The 19,342-nt window shown below is 54.4% G+C and overlaps 7 protein-coding genes across 7 annotated transcripts; 4 read left to right on the top strand and 3 right to left on the bottom strand.

The window, feature by feature from the left end:
* Positions 1-16: 16 nt before the first annotated feature.
* Positions 17-3,601, bottom strand: CONPUDRAFT_56471 (uncharacterized protein; the record flags this gene model as incomplete). The annotated part of the gene is made up of 6 exons (XM_007770082.1): positions 17-131; positions 181-294; positions 349-465; positions 519-1,327; positions 1,387-1,539; positions 1,598-3,601. The coding sequence occupies 6 exons, from the start codon at positions 3,599-3,601 to the stop codon at positions 17-19; spliced, it is 3,312 nt and encodes a 1,103-aa protein (XP_007768272.1).
* A 155-nt stretch (positions 3,602-3,756) lies between these two features.
* CONPUDRAFT_144127 (uncharacterized protein) lies at positions 3,757-5,670 on the bottom strand. Its single transcript, XM_007770470.1, has 5 exons — positions 5,588-5,670; positions 5,261-5,508; positions 5,150-5,209; positions 4,982-5,091; positions 3,757-4,919 (listed from the first exon to the last, which is right to left on the bottom strand). The coding sequence occupies exons 1-5, from the start codon at positions 5,612-5,614 to the stop codon at positions 3,793-3,795; spliced, it is 1,572 nt and encodes a 523-aa protein (XP_007768660.1). The 5' UTR covers positions 5,615-5,670; the 3' UTR covers positions 3,757-3,792.
* Positions 5,671-5,816: 146 nt separating this feature from the next.
* On the top strand, positions 5,817-7,699 carry CONPUDRAFT_165469 (CAIB BAIF family enzyme; the record flags this gene model as incomplete). The annotated part of the gene is made up of 9 exons (XM_007770469.1): positions 5,817-6,027; positions 6,084-6,362; positions 6,425-6,503; positions 6,567-6,723; positions 6,775-6,924; positions 7,000-7,169; positions 7,229-7,313; positions 7,369-7,476; positions 7,530-7,699. 9 exons carry the CDS (start codon positions 5,817-5,819, stop codon positions 7,593-7,595), a joined length of 1,305 nt encoding a protein of 434 aa, XP_007768659.1. The 3' UTR covers positions 7,596-7,699.
* Positions 7,700-7,735: 36 nt separating this feature from the next.
* On the top strand, positions 7,736-8,982 carry CONPUDRAFT_82281 (histidine-phosphotransfer domain HPT domain-containing protein). Its single transcript, XM_007770468.1, has 3 exons — positions 7,736-8,050; positions 8,131-8,273; positions 8,356-8,982. The coding sequence occupies exons 1-3, from the start codon at positions 7,760-7,762 to the stop codon at positions 8,627-8,629; spliced, it is 708 nt and encodes a 235-aa protein (XP_007768658.1). The 5' UTR covers positions 7,736-7,759; the 3' UTR covers positions 8,630-8,982.
* A 196-nt stretch (positions 8,983-9,178) lies between these two features.
* CONPUDRAFT_55371 (DNA repair helicase) lies at positions 9,179-12,595 on the top strand (the record flags this gene model as incomplete). The annotated part of the gene is made up of 17 exons (XM_007770009.1): positions 9,179-9,322; positions 9,377-9,479; positions 9,538-9,686; positions 9,737-9,873; positions 9,914-10,260; positions 10,316-10,395; positions 10,455-10,550; positions 10,602-10,701; positions 10,754-11,058; positions 11,111-11,168; positions 11,216-11,308; positions 11,356-11,501; positions 11,549-11,719; positions 11,773-11,922; positions 11,973-12,044; positions 12,090-12,357; positions 12,411-12,595. The coding sequence occupies 17 exons, from the start codon at positions 9,179-9,181 to the stop codon at positions 12,593-12,595; spliced, it is 2,604 nt and encodes an 867-aa protein (XP_007768199.1).
* A 1,930-nt stretch (positions 12,596-14,525) lies between these two features.
* CONPUDRAFT_153827 (uncharacterized protein) lies at positions 14,526-15,591 on the bottom strand (the record flags this gene model as incomplete). Its single annotated transcript, XM_007770467.1, has 5 exons — positions 14,526-14,655; positions 14,710-15,055; positions 15,104-15,261; positions 15,310-15,404; positions 15,451-15,591. 5 exons carry the CDS (start codon positions 15,589-15,591, stop codon positions 14,526-14,528), a joined length of 870 nt encoding a protein of 289 aa, XP_007768657.1.
* Positions 15,592-15,973: 382 nt separating this feature from the next.
* CONPUDRAFT_73052 (uncharacterized protein) lies at positions 15,974-19,204 on the top strand (the record flags this gene model as incomplete). The annotated part of the gene is made up of 4 exons (XM_007770121.1): positions 15,974-16,444; positions 16,495-17,076; positions 17,128-18,350; positions 18,874-19,204. 4 exons carry the CDS (start codon positions 15,974-15,976, stop codon positions 19,202-19,204), a joined length of 2,607 nt encoding a protein of 868 aa, XP_007768311.1.
* Between the last annotated feature and the right edge of the window lie 138 nt (positions 19,205-19,342).

The following is a 19,342-nucleotide window of genomic DNA, read 5'->3' as shown; positions in this document are numbered from 1 at the left end:
ATATAAATATTGTAGCCTAAGGAGAGACGAAGAAATATTTGAGCGCTGTGATGGTTGAGCGCCAGTCGACGGGTTCAGCGTCGTCGGCGACGCGAGGGGCGAAGTAGAAGCCTGACACAAGGACGAGGTAACTGCGGACATGATTTAGTGCGGTGTATTTTCATGGTATGGAATACGCACCTTAGAATCAAGATACTTCCCCTGTGGTAGTTACTCCTCGCTTCGATGTAGGTATAGGTCATGAGGAAGACGGAGAGGATGATCACGATCACGTCCCATCGGGGGAATACCAGACTGCGTGATTAAACAGTTTAGATGGGATGTTATAAAGTAGACAAGGGTACGCACGTGAAGGTATAGGCCACGGCTCCCATCTTCTCGGGTGCATACCAGGCGGAGAATGCGACCATCGCAGGAATTTGCAGCAAACAGACTTGGAGTGCGTATGCAGAGCCGATTTCAACACTAGAAGCAAAACGTAAGAACGAGGACGAAGAGAGGCAGGATTACATGCATACCTCAGCGCAATATTGCCGTTCAACGCAAAGGACACGGCGTTCATGAATTCGGTTGTGTTGGGCACCAGAGCGAACAGGGTGATGCCGAGGAACTTCTCGTCGATACCAGACCCTTGGAGGACGACGTCCACGACGTCGACGAGCAGCTCGGCGATGATGGCATACAGCGCTGTGCACGAGAGGAGCACCGCGGCGGACGTGCCACGGCTCCACTCCGGCGCCTCGTGCCCGCCGTGCCCGCCGGTGTCGGCTTCGGCGCCCGCAGCGGCCGCGCGGAGGCGTGCAGGACCCTGCAGCGTCTGCTGATGGCGGAGCGCGCTGACGGTGGCGACGGCGACGGCGCGGGTGAAGTCGTCGGTGGTCATGGACTCGGGGAGCTGCGTCGGGTGTAGGTTGTTGTTCTTCATCGCAAAGTCGACGCTCTCGAGCAGGGGCGTCATCCCCTGCTGCTGCGAGGGCGCGACCTGCGGCGCGTGCGAGACGCGCCTGGTGAGTGTGGGTGAGGGCGGGGCGGGGCGGCGGTCGGTGAAGCTGACTTGGACGTCGGGGGCGCGCGGGGTCGGTGTTGCGCTGCGCGAGGGGAAGTCGCTGTCTGCGGCGCTGGTGACGTTGCTGCGCTTGTGGCGGAGAGAGCGGGGGTGAGATGCCTGGGACGCGGGGCCCTGGCCTTGACCGGGCTGCAGAAGGCGTTGGTAGACCGAGAGCCGGTTGCTCGGCAGCTCGAGGGGTTGCTGGAGGAGCTGCTGTGGGTTCTGCCAGATCTGGGTTGCGTGCGTGCGGAGGGAGAACCAGAGGCCGACAAGATAAGACTAGATCGAATCATGTCCATAAGCAAAAATCCCTCAAAAAGCAGGCAGGATCAACGCACGAAAACGAGAATGATAGCGCAGAAATACATGAGCTGCTTGACGGTCGACTGATAGAATGGATCCTCGACAGGGTCCGGGTGCTGGTAATAGCACTGATTGCACTTCCATTGGGACGATGGACCATCGGGACACTTGTCGCAAATGAGCTCAAACTGCCATTCGTCAATTATGAGCATCGGTCTAGTCAACGTGCACGTGGTGGCGACTCACATTGCCGTAGGTCTGGTAGAACAGGGTGGGGGTCAGCGTGCCTATAAAGGCCATGATCAACATCATGCTCGTCACGCCGGCGCTCTTGGCGTTGAACCGCTGCTCCTTCCTCCGCACGGCGCTCGCGCACATGCTGAGGCCGGGCATGAGCAGCACGCCAGCGAGCAAGCTTCCGACGATGGAGCCTTCGACGAGGTGGCCCTTTCCCTGTGTCAGGGCGATAGCATAGAGAATAATTTCAATGATGGAACCAAAGCTGGCGTTGATGACGGCGCCCATGCCGATCGAGGACTGGGCCGAGATGGAGGCGACGGCCATGCCGATGAAATACGAAAGAGGGATGACGCTCGCGAGGCTCATGATGAAGATGAGCGCGCGGGAGGCGAGAAAGGCGAGGAAGGAGTTGACGTGCTTGCCCGCGGCCTCGCGGTGGTCGACGAGGGGGAGGAGGACGAAGCCGTCGAAGATGACGAAGAAAACGAGGGGCATGAGGTTGACGAAGATGATGTTGACGCCGCCGACGGTGTACTTGTAGTACTGCCAGCCCATCGCGCGGTACACGCACAGCAGCACGCGCGAGGTCGGCGGGCCGTCCATGCTCGGCGCGAGCTGGCCCTCGGCGAGGCGTGGGTGCTTTACGGCGTACTCGGGCTGGGCGGGGGTGCTGTCGCCGTCGGGGCCGATGGTGGAGCCGCTGGCCTCGCGGGAGGGGACGACGACGACGGGGGGTGCGGCGCAGAAGCGGATCTTGTCTGGGCCGGAGAAGATGTACTGGATAAGGGCCCAGTTGAGCTTGGCCATGGGGATGGTGAAGATGAACGCCCAGCAGGTGATGCAGGCGAAGAGCATGAGCGGGGCGATGCAGATGGAGAACAGGAACCAGAAAAAGCCGCGCCCCAGCCAGTCATCGCGGTGGGGCTTATCGTCTGGGGAGATGCTGCCCGGCGATGCGGTGGCGCCGTACGACTTCCAGGGGAGCGTCGCGACGTGCTCATCCACTGGCTCGAGAAGGGCAGTGCGTTCGCTGGCAGCACCGCGCGGCCGGGTGGTGGAGGGGGGAGACTGCCACCTGCCAGCCTGGGGAGTGGTGGGGGCCTGACTTGGCTGTCCTGCTGGGTCGTCTGCCTGTGTGCCACGGCTCTCGAGGTCTCCGCCAAAGCCACTTCCCTCGACGTACTTGCCAAAGGGCCAGGCGACGTACCAGCCGAGGCCGTATGCAAGGTTGGAGTACTGCTTTCCGCCCATGGGGACGAGCCTGAGGACGATGGAGACGGCAAAGCTGGCTAGAGCGAGCCACCATCCGAAGCACACGAGCCAGAATATATTGCCGGGATAGAGATGGCGGCCTGCCTGTGCGGAGGGTTGGGAGTGCAGGGCTGCATCGGCGTGGCGGGTGACGGAGCGAGACTTCTTGTAGAGGGCAGGCTTCCAGATGGGGAGACCGAAGGGGTGCTCGACGTTGATGAGCGACTGGCGGTCTTTGACCGTGATCGGGTCATCGTCCTCCCGGTCTGAGCCGTCTGCGTCTCTCTCTGAGCTGTCGTCGCCGTTGTCGTCGTCGTCGTCGTCATCGTCTCCATCGTGGACGCTGGCGAGGCCCTTTCCGCGACTGAGACGCTCTGTGGGGGTGATAGAGTCGTTGTCATTGTCATCGTCTTCCTCTGTGAGCAGGTTGCTGTTGTCGCGGTAGACGCGTGGTGTTGCGGGTGAGCTGGATGCAGAGCTGCTGCGTGCCCTGCGCTGCGAGGTTGCAGACATGCTTCTGACTATGTCTGGTCGCCTGCGTGGTCTGGATGGGGAGGTGGCCCTTGCTGGATGTGGGAAGTAGGAGGTGCCCTGGTAGTGGTGCTGGGGCGTGTCTGCCGCTGACCAATGTGAGCTAGTGACGCTCGGGGCACGGCGGAGAGTCGACTGGCCTGTTGTAGCCGCTGCAGACGATGTGCTAGTCGTCGCTGTGCTGGTGTATGAAGCGCCCGGGGGAGGCGTGGGTGCGTCTTCACTCATTTCGGCCTTGTTGCTGCCTCGAGGGGGGAGGAGGAGAAGGAAGTGCCTCTGATGCTCTGGCAACCAAAATGGAGCTATCGCGTCTCACACTTGTCTTCCCCTATCTCACTCCACTGCTAAATGAACAACAGCGTGTATCTCATTAATAATGTCCAGTGTCTCATTAATAATGTAAGGTATAGTGGTATCATCTACTTCCTCAACAACTTCTCCCTCAACTCCGCCCCCCTCAGCTGTGCACGCAAGTAGTCGAGTCGACTCTGGTATCGCTGCGTCACCTCCGCCTTTCTCCGCCGAATCTCCCCCAGCTCAGCTTCCAGCGCCGAGTACACCTCCTGCTCCTCCTCCTCCACCACCGACGTCGGCGACACCTTCAGGTTGATGCTCGACACGCTGTCCATATTCCGCAGCGGCGACGACGGCAGTGCACTCGGCGTCGACGCCGATGGGTGCAGTCCCCGGTTCCGCGACGACAGCGACGACATGGACCGTTTTCGCGTGGACGATGTCGACGAGCTGGGGTGCATCCCGTTGACAACACCCAGGCGCTGCGAGGGCACCGTGCGGTGCGAGCCCGCGCGCGAGTGCGACGTGGTGAGCGACGAGCCCGAGTGCACAGAGCGCATGTCGGCGTCCGACCCGTGCCCGGGCGTCGACCGGCCGTCCATTGGTTTTCGATGCACACCCAGTGTGGAAGGCGAGCGCGGAACGTTTGGTCCGTTCTGGCTTGCTCCGCCCTGATTTCGGGTGAGCGTGGAGAGCTCGAGCCCGTTGAACGCGTCGAGCAGGCGCAGGCCTTCGGCTTCCATCGTCTCCATCTCTTTGCGGATCTCGGCTACGGACCGGTACTCGTCGTCTTCGTCCAGCGGTTCGCCAGATATCGTCGAGGGCGAGCGAACGTGTGGCACGGGATCTGGTATCCGTCCCGGGAAGGAGGAGGGCGGTGTTGACGTCGAGGTCGAAAGCTTGCGCATGCTTCGCGAGAATGTGCGGTACGCGCTCGAGCCGAGGTGGTCGCTGCTGTTGCTCGGGAATAGACGCGACGAGAGCGATTCGCGGTCGCCGTTGAGCGTGTTTGGCGTGTGTGGGCGCGAGGTGGAGCCGTTCCGGAGCTCGCAGGACATGCCAGGGCGTTGGAAGGAGGCGTTGGAGCCCATGGAGTAGACGCTGGAGGTGTCGTGGGAGGCGTTGCCTTTGCGGCGGAGGCTGGCGCGTTTGAACACGCCGGACATGGCGGAGGAGATGGAGTTTTTGGACCGAACAGAGGGTGTGCGCTGGCCATGAGAGAGACGCTTCAGATCTGGTGTAGAGGGAGAGGCTGAAGAAACAAAGAGTTGGTTGAATATGGAACGAGACATAAATAGGGGGTTGCCAGCTCACGTTTGGGGTGTGGGGAAGCGGTGGGGACGACCGAGGGCTCAGACGGCACGGTGCTCCCGCTGGCGAGGCGCTCAAAGATGTTTTGTCGAAGAAGGCGGTACTCGTCGTCGCTGAGCAGATGTTGGTGTAGTTTAGTTTGTGGACTGAGTGTATGCAGTGAGCTCTCACTTGAGCAGACCCTCTGAATTGGCCGTGGCTAGTTCATTTAGGCGTTGTGCAAGTGTGATACTAACGCGTGCGCGTCAGACAAAGTCACATTGAGAGAAATTAAAGACGAACGTGATGGCGTCTGTCTGTGCCTTTGAACTAGAATCAATCTTGGAAGTGTCGATGGCAGACAGACGGTTAGGCTGTGAGTGGGAGTCGCGGACGGTGTGTTTGCGGACAGTGTTGTCCTTGTCGTACGGCTTCATGGACTTCATCGACGGGGGACGAGAGGCACGACGAGGAGCCTGCGGGGAGTCTGAGACAGCAGGGGGGAGAGTCTGGGAGAGAGGAGGACGGTCCCTGGTCCTTGTCTTGCCGTACTGTTGAATTAGGCGTAGCGGTTGTTCGCGTCAGTGCTAGTACATCGAGCCCTGAGCAGAACGCGTAATGAATACATACGATTCTAGACCGGATGGCCTGCACCATTGAACGGTCGCCGGCGCTGCGAAAGGCGACGTCGAGGCCATCGTCTGACCTGCGGGAGAAAAAGCCCATGGGGAGGAGGAGAAGGAGGTGCCGTGGGGAATATAAAGAACAACATAACTAACAACACAACAACCGTTTGATCCTCGCTAAAATCCCATCTCGGCCTCATTACAATATCATAAACTAACTACAACTTTCTAGTATGACAAGACTGCAACTTTCTACACTGCGCGTCGTGGGCAGACGATATATCTCCAATGAACATCGACCACAGGGCATACCACTCCCGCTCAAGGGCACAAGGATCCTCGACCTCACCAGGGTGCTTGCTGGCCCGACAGCGACCATGTTGCTGGCAGACATGGGTGCAGACGTGATCAAGGTCGAGGAGGTCTCCCGTGGCGACGACACCCGTCAGTCACGCTGCTTCATTGACAAGCTGGTGACGGGCTCATTTCTGTACGATTAGGCTCCTGGTCGCCACCCTCGGCACCGACCCAGGACTTTGCACCAAAAGAGTCCCAGCATCTCCCACCAGAGTCCGCCTACTTTCTCGCAGCCAACCGCAACAAGCGCTCGGTCACCGTCAACTTCAAGAAACCAGAGGGCCTCAAGATTATTCACGACCTCGTCCGCTCCTCCGATGTCCTCGTTGAGAACTACATCCCAGGCAAACTCGCCACGATGGGGCTGGGGTGGGAAGACTGCCACAAGATCAACCCGAGACTCGTCTATGCCTCCATCACCGGTCCGCATACATTCTCACCACCACACTAATTCTCGATTTCTTACTCGTTCCTCTAACCTAAGGCTATGGACAAACGGGGCCTTATAGCCAGGCGGCGGGATATGACGTTATCATAGAGGCCGAAGCTGGCCTCATGCACATGTCCGTCGGTCTCTTCTTTTTTCTCACTTTCATCACCGCTCATGCATGCGTCCATGCGACCAGTACAGGCGAGCCTGACCGCCCTCCAGTCAAGGTCGGCGTCGCCGTCACGGACATTATGACGGGCCTGTATGCGCATGGCGCTATCTTGGCCAGCCTTCGCTCTGTCGAAAAGACAGGGCAGGGTGTCTGGGTTGACCTCAATCTGTTCGAAACGCAGGTGGGTAAATCTGTTTATATGGTCCGACAAGGTTTTGAATTAATGTTTCAGCTCGCGGGGCTGGCCAACATTGCGTCGAACTACCTCGTCGCGGGAAAAGAGGCGTCACGCCACGGCACTGCTCATCCGTCCATCGTGCCTTACCAGGTCTTCCCGTGCGCAGATGGCTTCTTGATGATCGGGGCGGGAAACGACAGACAGGTATGGCTCCGTCATGTGCCCTGATGACGTCCACAACGCTTCCCGCGCTAAACATCCTTCGTCCACCATGGATAGTTCCGACTGCTGTGCGAGAGGGTGCTGGAGAAACCCGGGCTGGCAGATGACGAGCGATTCTCCACCAACGCGGCTCGGGTGGCTCACCGGGAGGAGCTCGTGGACGTTATAAGTGAGACGCTCAAGGAGAAGAGCCGAGAGTATTGGATTGAACGCTTCACGGGGCTGGGGTGCGTTTCTGGATGAGGCGGCTTGGTTTCCTGGGCCGTGTCTGACGGGTTCTTTACAGGGTGCCGTTTGGGCCTATCAATAACGTTGAGCAGACGTTTGCACACCCACAGGCGGTGGCACGTGGATGTGCTGTGGAGGTCAATGTACGTGTTTCGAGTTGGTGGTGTTGGAGCGCTGTTGATGAATTGTTGTTCGCAGCATCCACGTTCAGGGAAGATCAAGATGGTGGCTCCACCTGTTAGGTACAACGGCAGACGGATGCCGGTGAGGCTGCCGCCCCCGTGGCATTCTGAGCACACTGCCGAGGTAAGAGCGGTCTGATTTTTTAGGATATCGCCATTGATGTCGGGATGATGCAGGTGCTCGGCGAGCTGGGGTACACGGAGTCTGAGCAGGCAGCATTGAGAGCAAAGGGGGTGATCTAAGATAATTAGTTATAAGATTAGTAGTGTGTGTAATTACATACGCGGCAGGTCCGGCAGTGGATACTTGGTCGATCCAAGAGATAATCAGCCCTACCACTTTAAGCGACAAACAAATCCTCCCTCTCTCTCTCTCCCTCCTCCTCCAACACCGCTCGCCGATGGTCATGACGTCCCCAACGCTCACAACGACCCGCACGGCAGACAAGGAGCAACCACGCAGCCCATCGCCCGCCGACGACGCTGCCTCCACAAGATCCGTATCCGTTCCGCCAGAACGCGGCCCAAGCGGCAGCCCACACGTCTCCCGCGCTGTTTCCGCTGAACCAAATCCCCCCATCGCCAAGCTCGCCTCCGCAAAGCCTGCTTCCGCCGTCGCAGATCCCGTCAAGGAGCAGTCAACAGAGGAGGAGCCAGATGACACCAAGGCCACAGAAGAGGAAGAGGAGGTCGACGAGGTGAGTCGCTCTCCCTCGCCCCTCGCATCCCCCCCTAGATGTCCGAGTTTCCTCCGTGGCTGATTCTCTCTTGTCTCAAGACGGGTGGTGATCACATCGACATGGAGACGTTTGAACAAATACTCGAGCTAGACGAGGACGAGGAGCGCTCCTTCTCGCGAGGCATGGTCTGGGAGTACTTTGATCAGGCTCAGGCTACCTTTGGCCAGATGGACGAAGCCTAGTGCGTCGCCTTTGCTTCTATGGTCTTGCGCCCTGTTCTGACCCTGGGCAACAATTTTGTCGACTGATGTACACTTCCACAGCAAGAAGGATGACACCGCCGAGCTTTCGAGGCTAGGGCATTTCCTCAAGGGCTCGTCTGCTGCTCTGGGCCTTGCGAAGCTACAGGCATCGTGCGAGAAGATTCAGCATTATGGTCAGCTGCAGGATCACGATAGCCCGTCAAAGGGCTTGCTTGCAAAGAGTGAGGCACTTGAGAAGATCCGCCCTCTGCTCTCGAGTGTAAAGGTCGAGTACATTGTTGCCGAGAAGTGGCTCAAGAACTGGTACGCCAAGAACTCTACCGAGGACACATGAGCTGCATGCGCACTCGATACAGGGGCATCGGCAGCCCTTGTGGGCGGCACAACACACATAGAAGCCAGGGGGTGGAGGAGAACACGACGACGGTGGGAGGCGGAAGACAGGCGCCCGAGCCAGCCAGCGGTCGCGGTCGTGCTGTTTCTCACCCTGGCGCAGGCCGATGATGTTGTGCCTCGTTGCGTGCATCGCTGTGCATGCGCCAGCCCTGCTGTACTATATGTATGTTTCTGAATGACTGTTTCCATCCATCTGCGACGCGATAGCTTAAACCCTACTTGATCAATCAATCGCTCCCCTCTACCTTTGCCATAAATCATTCTCGTGTATATTTTGCCCAGACTACGTACAGTCATTGTTTCAATTAGTGTTATTCTGATGACCTGGTGCGAAGTGAATGCAAGTACGCTAGCTTGAAGGAATTATTAGTGAGTTTGATTAGTGTCATCGATGACGCTCGCATAAGTAATGCAATAGCAAAAGTCTAAATGCCTAATTGACCCGTGACGCGACGCGTCTCGCTCTCTTTCGCTGCCACCACGCGCCATGGACCTCGCCCTCCCCACCCCCGACACCTTCCCCGCCTTTCCATATGACCCGCCGTACTCGATACAAACGGACCTGATGCGTCATGTGTATGCGTCCATTGAGGGTCGCAAGGTGACGATCGTGGAGAGCCCGACTGGCACGGTGCGGCGCGTGATGGAGGACGCTCGACGAAGCTCTGATTATGTGTTGTTGTAGGGAAAGACGCTGAGTCTTCTGTGCTCGAGCTTGACGTGGCTGAACGACGAGAAGAATCGCGCACGTAAAGGGCTCCTTGAGGCTTCGACGTCGACGTCGACGAGTGGTGAGTGTGGGGTGAGGTTTGCGTAGGCGGGTGGTTGGCTGATTGGTTGGTGTAGTGCCTAGTTGGGTCTCTGCTCATTCGATTCAGGTTATGCAGCAGCAGCTGGAGGAGCGGGAGCGGGAATATGAGGAGAGGTTGGGTAAGGCGAGGAAGAATGAGGCGCGGTTGCGGAAGTTGGCGCGGGCGCGGGTGCATAAGAAACCTGTGAGTGTTCCTGGGTATTTCCTCGCCTTATAGACCTTGAACATTTGTAGAGAGCTACTCAAGAGGCTTCTCAAGACGACGAGTTGGATGATGACTATTATCTACCGGAAGATCACGATACCGAAGGTGATGGCGAAGGGGACAACTACTCCCCAGCCGTACGCGCTCTCATGGCCAAGTTAGTCGCGTTTCATGTCCTTCGAAAAGTCTCGCTGATTTTGTCTCAGAATGAAGGGAGCTGGGTCGAAGACAACACCAGAAGAACAGGAGCCCAGCTGTACGAAGATATACTACGCCTCCCGGACGCATTCTCAGCTGACGCAGATATTACCGGAGCTGCGGAAGCTCAAGTTCAAGCTTACGAGCATACCAGATACGGAACCATCCCACCACGGAAATCAGAAAGAGGTGTCGTTGAAGCGACGGCAAGAGCAGGCAGAATCAGATGATGACGAAGGGCCGTCGACTCCGTGGCGGACGGCGTCGCTGGGTTCGAGGAAGCAGCTGTGTATTAATGACGAGGTTAAAGCAAAGCACGGAGATTTAGACGAAAAGTGTCGCGAGCTTCTTGAAGGTGTGTGTATTTTTGAGTTTTAGTTCGGAGTGTAGAGCCTCATGAAGCTTCTCAGAGAAGGGCAAGAAACGATGCCAGTATCTGCCTCCTCTAGAAGAAGAACACCGGTTGGCGGACCTTCGGGATCAAATACTGGTATGCAAGTATGGCAGTTCATGACTTGTCGAATCACTAGCTAATCAACAACTATATAGGCTTCGCCCAAAGATATTGTGGAATTAGCGGCTGCTGGGCGAAACTCGCATATTTGTCCCTACTATGGTTCTAGAAAGGCTGTTCCCCAAGCTGAGGTACGTGACGCCTCGTTTGTTATAATGTTGCTCGACTTAGTTATTTGACAGCTGGTGACTTTGCCGTATAATTTGCTGCTGCTCAAATCTGCTCGTGAAGCGTTGGGTATAGATCTGACCGGCCAGGTTGTTATCATCGACGAGGCGCACAGTTAGTTCCTCTTCGATTGATAGTTTTTTTTCGGGACTGATATGAATTATAGATCTCATTCCTACGTTGTTGTCGATATCAAGCTCGAGTCTTTCGTTCGGCACTCTTTCAGCAGCGCTCAGCCAGGTGACGGTGTACTATAAGAGATTTAGGAATCGTTTCTCGCCTACACATGCGTTGCATCTGAAGCGCCTCGTCGAGTTTATGAGTTCGCTGCAGAGGTTTCTGAAGGAGAAAGCAGCTTCGAAGCCTTCAACCCAAGAGGCGATGACGGTCCCTGACCTTGGCTGTGCGCTTGGTCACAAAGTTGAGGGTATCAATCTTCTAGAGATTGTCGAGTACTTGAAGACAAGCAAGGTAGGCTGAATTTTGATATCGCGTACTGAAGTTGACATTCTCTGGCGTGTAGGTAGCACGGAAGGTTTCTGGGTACTGTGAGAAGGAGGCTATCCGAAAGTCAGAGCAAGGTACGCCGCACTACTTACGGTTGGTTGCTGAGCTTAAATGTCTGAAGAGTCTCAACATCGCACGTATACGAGAGGCAAGGGCAATCCACCGCTTCATGCCATCGAATCTTTTATCACGGGTATATCTGCGGCCAGCGAAGGTAAATATCCTGCACTTTAGGAACACCGCTCTAATTCTCGATGTTAGATGGACGTTTGATCCTTTCACTGGGACGGGAGTCTGATGCGTCAGATTCCGAGATCAAGTATCAGCTTTTGAACCCTGCTACTATATTCCGGGACGTGGTGGACGTCGCACGTTCTGTAGTTCTTGCCGGCGGTACAATGTCTCCTGTCAGCGTTTCTCTCAGGCACTGCTGCGTTCGCTCACAGATGTTTAGATTTCTGATGTGACCAATCAACTCTTCCCATATCTTTCGGATGCCAGCCTCTCTACGTTTTCGTGTGGACACATTGTCCCGCAGTCGCATGTCCAGGCCTTGCTTGTTGGCAAGGGTCCTTCCGGGCGTACATTGGACTTTTCTTTCGGAAACCAGAAAGATAAGCAGCTGGTGGGTTCTCAGTGTTGGCCTCGTCCGATCCGACAATAACTGGTTTCCACAAGGTGAACGAGCTGGGGCGAACGATTGCCAATTTCGTGAACCTGGTTCCCGGAGGAATGGTTGTTTTCTTTCCTTCATATACCTACCTTTACTTTGCGAAAGAAATGTGGGGTACGTCGGGAATATGGGATCAGCTTGCTCGCAAGAAACAGGTAGGTTGTCTACTCTTCTCCTACGGGAAATGGCTCTGACAATTTTTAAGCTATTCATCGAGCCTCGTGAAGCGACCGGTGTTGAATCCCTTCTAAGAGCGTACTCTGCTGCTGCAATTACGGTAAGACAACTCAGGCATGACTTTGACTTGTACTAACTGTTTAAGCAGCCCGATGACGGAACAAAGGGTGCTCTTCTCTTTGCCGTTGTCGGGGGCAAAGTTTCAGAAGGTTTGAACTTCTCTGATGACATGGCACGGGCTGTTATGGTCGTTGGTCTGCCATTTGCCAATAAGGCGTCCATCGAGCTGCAGGAGAGGTTGCGTTATGTCAAGGAGCTCGAGAGCAAGATTTCAAATAAGCACCTGGGAGCGAAAAATACCGCTTCGGAGCTTTATGTCAATATGTGCATGAGTGCTGTGAACCAAAGCATCGGTGAGTGAGAGTAGGTGGTGTGGACATGTAACTTGGGCTCATCAAATTTCTAGGACGGGCAATAAGGCATAAGATGGATTGGGCTGCTCTGATCCTTGTGGACCATAGGTTTGGTACGGCAAGTATCCAAGGGAAACTGCCCCAGTGGATTGGAGCTGGAATTGTTCCATGTGATACTTTTGGTTCTGCTGTGAAGCAGCTGAGTGTATTCTACAGGAATAAGAAGGAAAGGTTGTGATACTATAGAGTCATCATTAAATGGGTGGAGCAATGATAAGTAAATGATTGACCAACAGTGCAGACTGTGACCACCCACCAGAGTCTCAAGGAAACATTCTGACATGAGGAAGTTGGGGCAAAATATAAAGCAGACTTTTATTTTTTTATGTTGGAAATCTGTTTATGTCATTTCAGGCATGTCCCTATGTAGACAAGTATGCACTAATGTAATCTGGGGTCTAATCTAGAGGTCTATGCACCGGAGTTTCGACCTCCAAAGTAGCTGCGATTACATGGCTGATTATATTCAAATACTCCATATGAAATGCATAGGATCCCACCGTTCTTATAACCGGGCTGAACAGCTAGTGATAGCTAGTATACCGACAATCAGCTTGTAACTAGCCATTCTATAATGTGGCTGTGTTGCCACTTTACCACATATCAGCTGCTCATACATCAGTAAAACCGCAAATTTCTTGCCAGCCTTGTCACCTTGCCACAAGGTGACAAGGCGTCATGAAACATAAAACCCAACATTGAATCGTGAAAACAATCTCATGCTTACTATTCGGATATTCTCAAGCTTCAGATGATGTTCAAGGTCCGGAATATGGTCTAGGAATACTCCTAGACAACCGAACGAAGTATATTTCTTGGCCTTGTAGGCACTTGTCCGTGTAAACTCCGCTCCTCCGAAGCGACCTTGCCGCGCCAATAGACTTGCCTTGCCGATTTCGGTGTCATGGTCAAATTGTTGCCTTGTGCAGGGTTGCACAACCTTGTACAAGGCGCGACAAGCATTTTTCATCTTTACTGATGTACATTGAAGATTATAGCTATATCCCGTTCATCCATTGGACAGTCGTCTGCCTGATAAGAGCAGCGGCAATATCCGACCGCCACATGACAATTCCCAATGTAGCCAGCACCCGACCACCACATGGCAACTCCCAATTTAGCCAGCACCTGAATTAGGTGGGGTTATAAAAATACGATCCGGATTTGACGGGGCCATAAAAATAGGATCCGATTGGGACGGAGCGATAAAAATACTGTAGTTTTTCGACCTTAGGTTCGCGGTGGCGTGGGAAGTCGGAGCTTTAACGCGCCTTCCATAACCGTCTGTCCCCCCCTATAGGTTCGGGGGGTCAAACCGAGGGTGGACAGCTAGTTCGTGCCTGTTTGTGCTCATACTTCAGCTTCAGACATTGGAACAGGGTCCTCGACACTAGCTACTAAGACAATAATATTATCTCTGAGGACTTATGGGATACTTTACATCAGCATTAATCTCGGCGGTGGCCCAACACCAATCCACAAAGGCCAATGGACTCATGGCCCCTCCAGAACTCCGCATACTTGCTCACTGAGACTGCCCATTATCAATGTCAATCCAGCTGTCGATATTCATCTCGCGGGTGACATGATCAAGTGCGTGTATACATCATCCTGACTATGTTAGTCTCTCCTCTCTCCCACTTAGGTTTAGGCCTGTACCTGTGAGTTCTGCACTCGACATAAGAGTTTGGCCTTGAGGTTGGCATGTCTCTGTTGTTGTCACTAGTGTCTCACTCCACATATCTGCATTGTATTTTTTGAAAATCACCTGCCGCAAAGTGTCCGAGTCTTACAGAAGATAATGTGGTTGCTTAGAAGATTTTCGAGTTTTAGCATTTTTGGTTTTATTGGCAAATTTTAAGGGGATTTTTAAACATTTTACAGTGTGTCCCCCCATCTAAGTTCGAAGGCCTGACTTTGGGGGGACTGTCCACCCCCCGTAAGTTCGGTTCGTGAGGGGGGGTGGACAGGGGACCGAACCTAAGGTCGAAAAAGTACAGTACATTGATTGCGACAGGAGCAGCACAGGCACAATGATGACTAACAGGTATTGACGTCACAGCATAGCAAAACAATTCTATGGGGATAATCTACTAGCGGAGGAGATCTCAGTCGACATCGGACGTCTCGGGGATAGGCTCGAGAACGCGTCCAAATTTGGTACGCAAGATGTTCCTAGCAGCGAGAACGAGCTGGTTGGGGGGAGGAAGCGACAACTGACATGGTGTAGTAGATGCACTGAAAGAAAATTAAAACATAAGAATAGCGTCTGAAAAATAAAATAAAACATACAAAACATCAAATTGATGTGCATCCACCGTGGCCCGATTATCCTTGATATCATCAGATGTAGATCCTCGGGGCCATTTAGCAGGGCGCGCATTGAGCTCAAGATCGTCGTCCGACCCATCGATGACGATCGTGTTCTGCTCCCTCCTCTCGCGCATGATTTGGTCGATGAGCACGGCGAAGGGAGGGAGATCGGGGCTACTTGAGCCGACATATTTGATGTTGTTGTCGTCGCTGTTGTCGAACAACATGGACTCGGCAGGTACAAGAGAGGGGGCCATCTCGTCAATATCCAGCTCGATGTCGATATCCACCTCGTTGTCGGTATCCAGCTCGTTGCGATTGATAACTGGAGTAGAGGCTCAAGGTGCGTTGGGGATGGCGTCGCGGACCCGACGCGTGATGGGGATGGAGACCCGATTGGGGGTGTCGACAACCCGAGGCTTGATGCAGAAGAGTTGGTTGGGATATGCTTGACAAAGCAAGCTGACATTTGCTGGCTCTGGTAGCATATACGTGAGGTGCTCTGCGACAGCGAACCTGTAGCGGAATGGGCTAGCTGTATGCGTCAACCTGTACTGAAATGACAAGGTCAAAGCTCACCTCGCAATGGACTCGCCCTGGTATGCCCTCTGCGTGAGAGCGGTGTGCTCGAGCTCGATCTCGGCCTCTGTTTGATATTGCTTCACAATAATGTGCTGGGAGAAAAGGTCAGCTCCACTCATACAAGGACATATCTCTTACCAAGTTGCCCCAGTACAACCCCATGAACAGGCGATGCTGAAAGATGAAGTCGCCATTATGTGCACCAACGGGAGATCGCGAATCATCGGCCATGTTCAGCATAATGCTGTTACCCTGGATGAATGTGCTATGGAGGGGCATGGCTCAAGCGGATGGTGAGAGCGTCAACACGGGGGAAGGAAGAGACAACGGAGTGATAAGAAAGATGGGCTCATGATTTTATGCTCGCCCCAACGCAAGGGCGCGATCGCCCGCCTTGCCTGCTTGCCCTTGCTTCGATGACCAGAATTCCAAACACCCAAAACTTGGGGCACTCTGACCAGAATTCCAAAACCCAGAACAACAGTGAGGCTGTCGCAATCAGGCATCACTGTCTGATGCCAGTGGTCCTAAGTCCCTGTCCCCAGTCAAACCGAGCACACAGGACGTCAGCAGAGAGCACACTCGTCAAGGTTCAAGGACGTACTTTCGTCGCTGCACCCCTACACAGAATACGGGAACCAGCAGCACCGCCTAGTCAGGCATGGACACCCCGATACTACCATCGCACCCTTCCAGTCAACGAAGTGGATCGACGCGTGGGGTTACAAAACGGAGAGGAGTTTCGAGAGGAGGAGGGTCGAGCAGAGGGCAAGTGAAAGGGCGAGGTGGAGTCAAATCAAGCACGGGCCGTCCAGACAAGCCCGTGACTTCTTGTGGACCTGATGTCGGCAAAAAGAGAGAGAGAGAGGCAAGCGGTGACAGCGGTTACTCGAGCTCTGCGAAGAGGGCCAAGGGAGGACAGTTCAAGATGCCGTTCAGCAACAAACCGGCTCAGGCCCAATCCAGGGATAGTGTACTCACTCCAGACGAGTCGTTGGCTTGTGTGATGGCCTCCATGCAGGAGCACCCTCCCCGTCAGTCAGAAAGCCCCCATCACCCCAGACAGTCATCTTCATCCGTGTCTTCTTTGGCGTCTCTATCCAACCCAAGCCTGGTGGAAATGTCGTCTAACGTGAGTATATGCACTTGTGTACATTACTGACTGCTCACCTATGGTACTAGAATGCAATGATCGACCCCCGCCTAGGAGCTGTTGAGCAGCCATCTGGCCAGAGCATGGGCCCACCACCACCTTACACCCCTGGCGCTGGCAACCCAGCCAATCGAGGGCGTACAGTGGCCCTTGGGATGCGCCCAACAACTCGTGCACCCTTGAAGAGCACTACCACTCATGTACCCACTGTTGTGCCGTCCTCGCGTGCACCTTCTGTCGCTCCGGGTGCGACGCGTCCGGCGGTGTCGCGTGCACCTTCTGTCGCTCCAGGAACCTTTCCTCAGCCTATGCGAATCCCTCGTCAGATCACAGATCAAATAAGCGGACACTCAGCTGACCTGATCAGAATCTCAGACAACGTCCAGCGGCTCAACAGCGACGTCCACGCGGGTCAGGAAACATCTGCAGCTATGTTGGCCAGAATCAGCGCACTTGAAGAGGAGCTCAAAATATCGAAGGAACTCAACCGGGTGATGAAGCTGAGACTCGACACGATGGAAGACAAACTGCAGGGGGTCAAAGATAATGCCGACGTCTTGAAGGATAAGGTCCCGAAGGGATCGGCAGAAGGATCTGAAAACGAACTGATGGTGAGTTATTCCATGTCATAATCCCGTGAAAAGTCTCAAACATGTCCTTAGAACAGCATCAGAAAATGCTTCCTCAAGAAGCTCGGTCTCAATGAGGGCACAGAAATCCACACGAATGTGCCATTACCCAACGGCGAGTTCAAGAAAGACAGTCGAATCGTTCCGAATTTCACCAAGTCATTCACCGCCAACAAGTCGTGGCACACCAAGATGATCGACTACATCAATGAGAACCTCTGGCAACATGTCAACGGAGGCAAGGATACATTGGCCGGCAAGTCCAAAAGTGATTACACGAAGAAGTTGGGGTGTTCGTTCCGAAACTGGAAGAACTCATACATGGCTAAGCGGAAAGAAGGGGTTGCCGAGGGTCAGGTGGACGAGCAAGAGGAGTGGCTGCGAACACAGGAAAGTCGGCGAGGAGGTCGCAAATGGCAGAAACGCACGAAACGGAACAATGGCCGCAAATATTCCGCCATCCTAATGAAATCAGACTTCGACATCTTAGCAAGCGTTCAAATCCACAGTGAAGAGGAAAGCAACGCACCTAGCAGCCCGCCTACTGTGCGGAACCAGAATGGGAACAAGCGCGTTATCGATAGTGGCGATGAAGGACCGGTTAAAGTGAAGCGTCAGCAATACAAAGCAGAGGATCCGTTGAAGGTTCGGAGGGCAACGTGGGAGTCTCAGGCGTTGATAGCGCTCAAGATCAAGGCGAGTCGCCTTGGTAAATCCTCTAAAAGAAAAGGAATTGCTCCGCAGCATCGACTTCGTGGACAGCCACGTAATGTCGAGCTCCCACGTCTTCCCAGCGGTAAGAAGATCCCAGCTTGGGCTCTATCCCAAACGTACATCGACAACAACGAGCTTTTACCGACCGATACAAGGATCAATTGGACTAAAAATGAGTGCCCTGCCTTCTGGGAGCAAGGCGATCCGTTTGAGGAGACGGATACCCTTGAAAACGCTCCAGGTGTGGCCAACAACGATGACTGGGGCGCTTACGAGGATGTAGAGGATGGCGATGAGAACGAGTTGTACGCCCAGGAACAGTATGACGAGGAGGATCAGGAGGAATATCAAGGTGAAGAAGATGACGAGGGTGAGGGCGAGGGTGAGGGCGAGCAGGAGCAGCAGGATGAGGATGAGGATGAGGGCGAGGGCGAGCAGGAGCAGCAGGATGAGGATGAGGACGAGCAAGAAGGCGAGGACGAAGGCGAAGAGATGTACGACGAAGAAGAACACAATGGCATCGGCAACGAGACCAAGGCTGAGTGAGTCGAAAGACAAAGTGCCGTTCCTGGACGACAAGGACTTGACTAGATATCAGTGCTTCTGCACGGACACGTAGGTAGTGTAGAACGCTCACCTCAATTTGTATGGCCCCGCTGGCGGTGTCTTGTCTGCATTACTGGGAGGAAAAGTCAGCTTCGGGACTGTGATGGTCATAGGCTACAGTGATCCATAGCCTGTGACGTCCAGTCTTGATCGGTGCGAGTACAAGGTGACCCGATAGGGAAGATATGCTAACAACTTCCGGAGGGGCGAGTCTGTCGGCTTGCCATGCAGCCACTCCAAGGTCACTAGACCTGACACCAATATGAGCACGTCATAATTGCAACACACAGACTCACCATAGTGCCCAAGGTAGTTGTATCCGTCCGTCCGCTGGAAGGAAACGGCATACAACAGCAAACACTGCAATCAAAGGATGTCGGTACCTCCGTTGAATCTCCGCGCGAAGCAAGTGATGTATTTGGACTGGCTGACGTTGATTGACATACGCGTACTGCCCAGACTGGCCACGAAAGTGACTAGAAGCTCCGTAGCGCAAGGAGTGAAGCCAAATGTGGGGATACGAGAGTACTCGACCGTCAAACACCACCCCATCGCCACTGAGGTCTGTGAAAGGGTGAATATCAGCCTCATATTCCCATACCTTCCGGAGATAGAGGTAGACAATGTCATAGAGAGAGGGATCGAGTTTGGAAAGGTTTTCTTTCTTCGGGAAGGACGACAATACGAGTCCATCAACGTCGTCATTTGGCTGCTTCCGTTTGCCGTTTCTGTTCCGCTGGACTTGCAGACTCTGAGTGAGAAGCTGGATAGAGTCGTCATCCTCGGGTGAGCGATCTGGCAGATCCTCCAGCTGTAGGATCTGCGATGGAGATTAGAATCATCGCCTGAAGAGTAGCAATACGTACGACTTACCAATTCATAGTTGAATGTCACAGCCCACCACCGACGCATCAGCGTGCCTTCTAAT

This window comes from Coniophora puteana (assembly GCF_000271625.1).
Source record: "Coniophora puteana RWD-64-598 SS2 unplaced genomic scaffold CONPUscaffold_6, whole genome shotgun sequence".
Classification (NCBI taxonomy): domain Eukaryota; kingdom Fungi; phylum Basidiomycota; class Agaricomycetes; order Boletales; family Coniophoraceae; genus Coniophora; species Coniophora puteana.
Note: the sequence above shows the minus strand (reverse complement) of the source record. Positions and strands in the feature narration are given on the sequence as shown.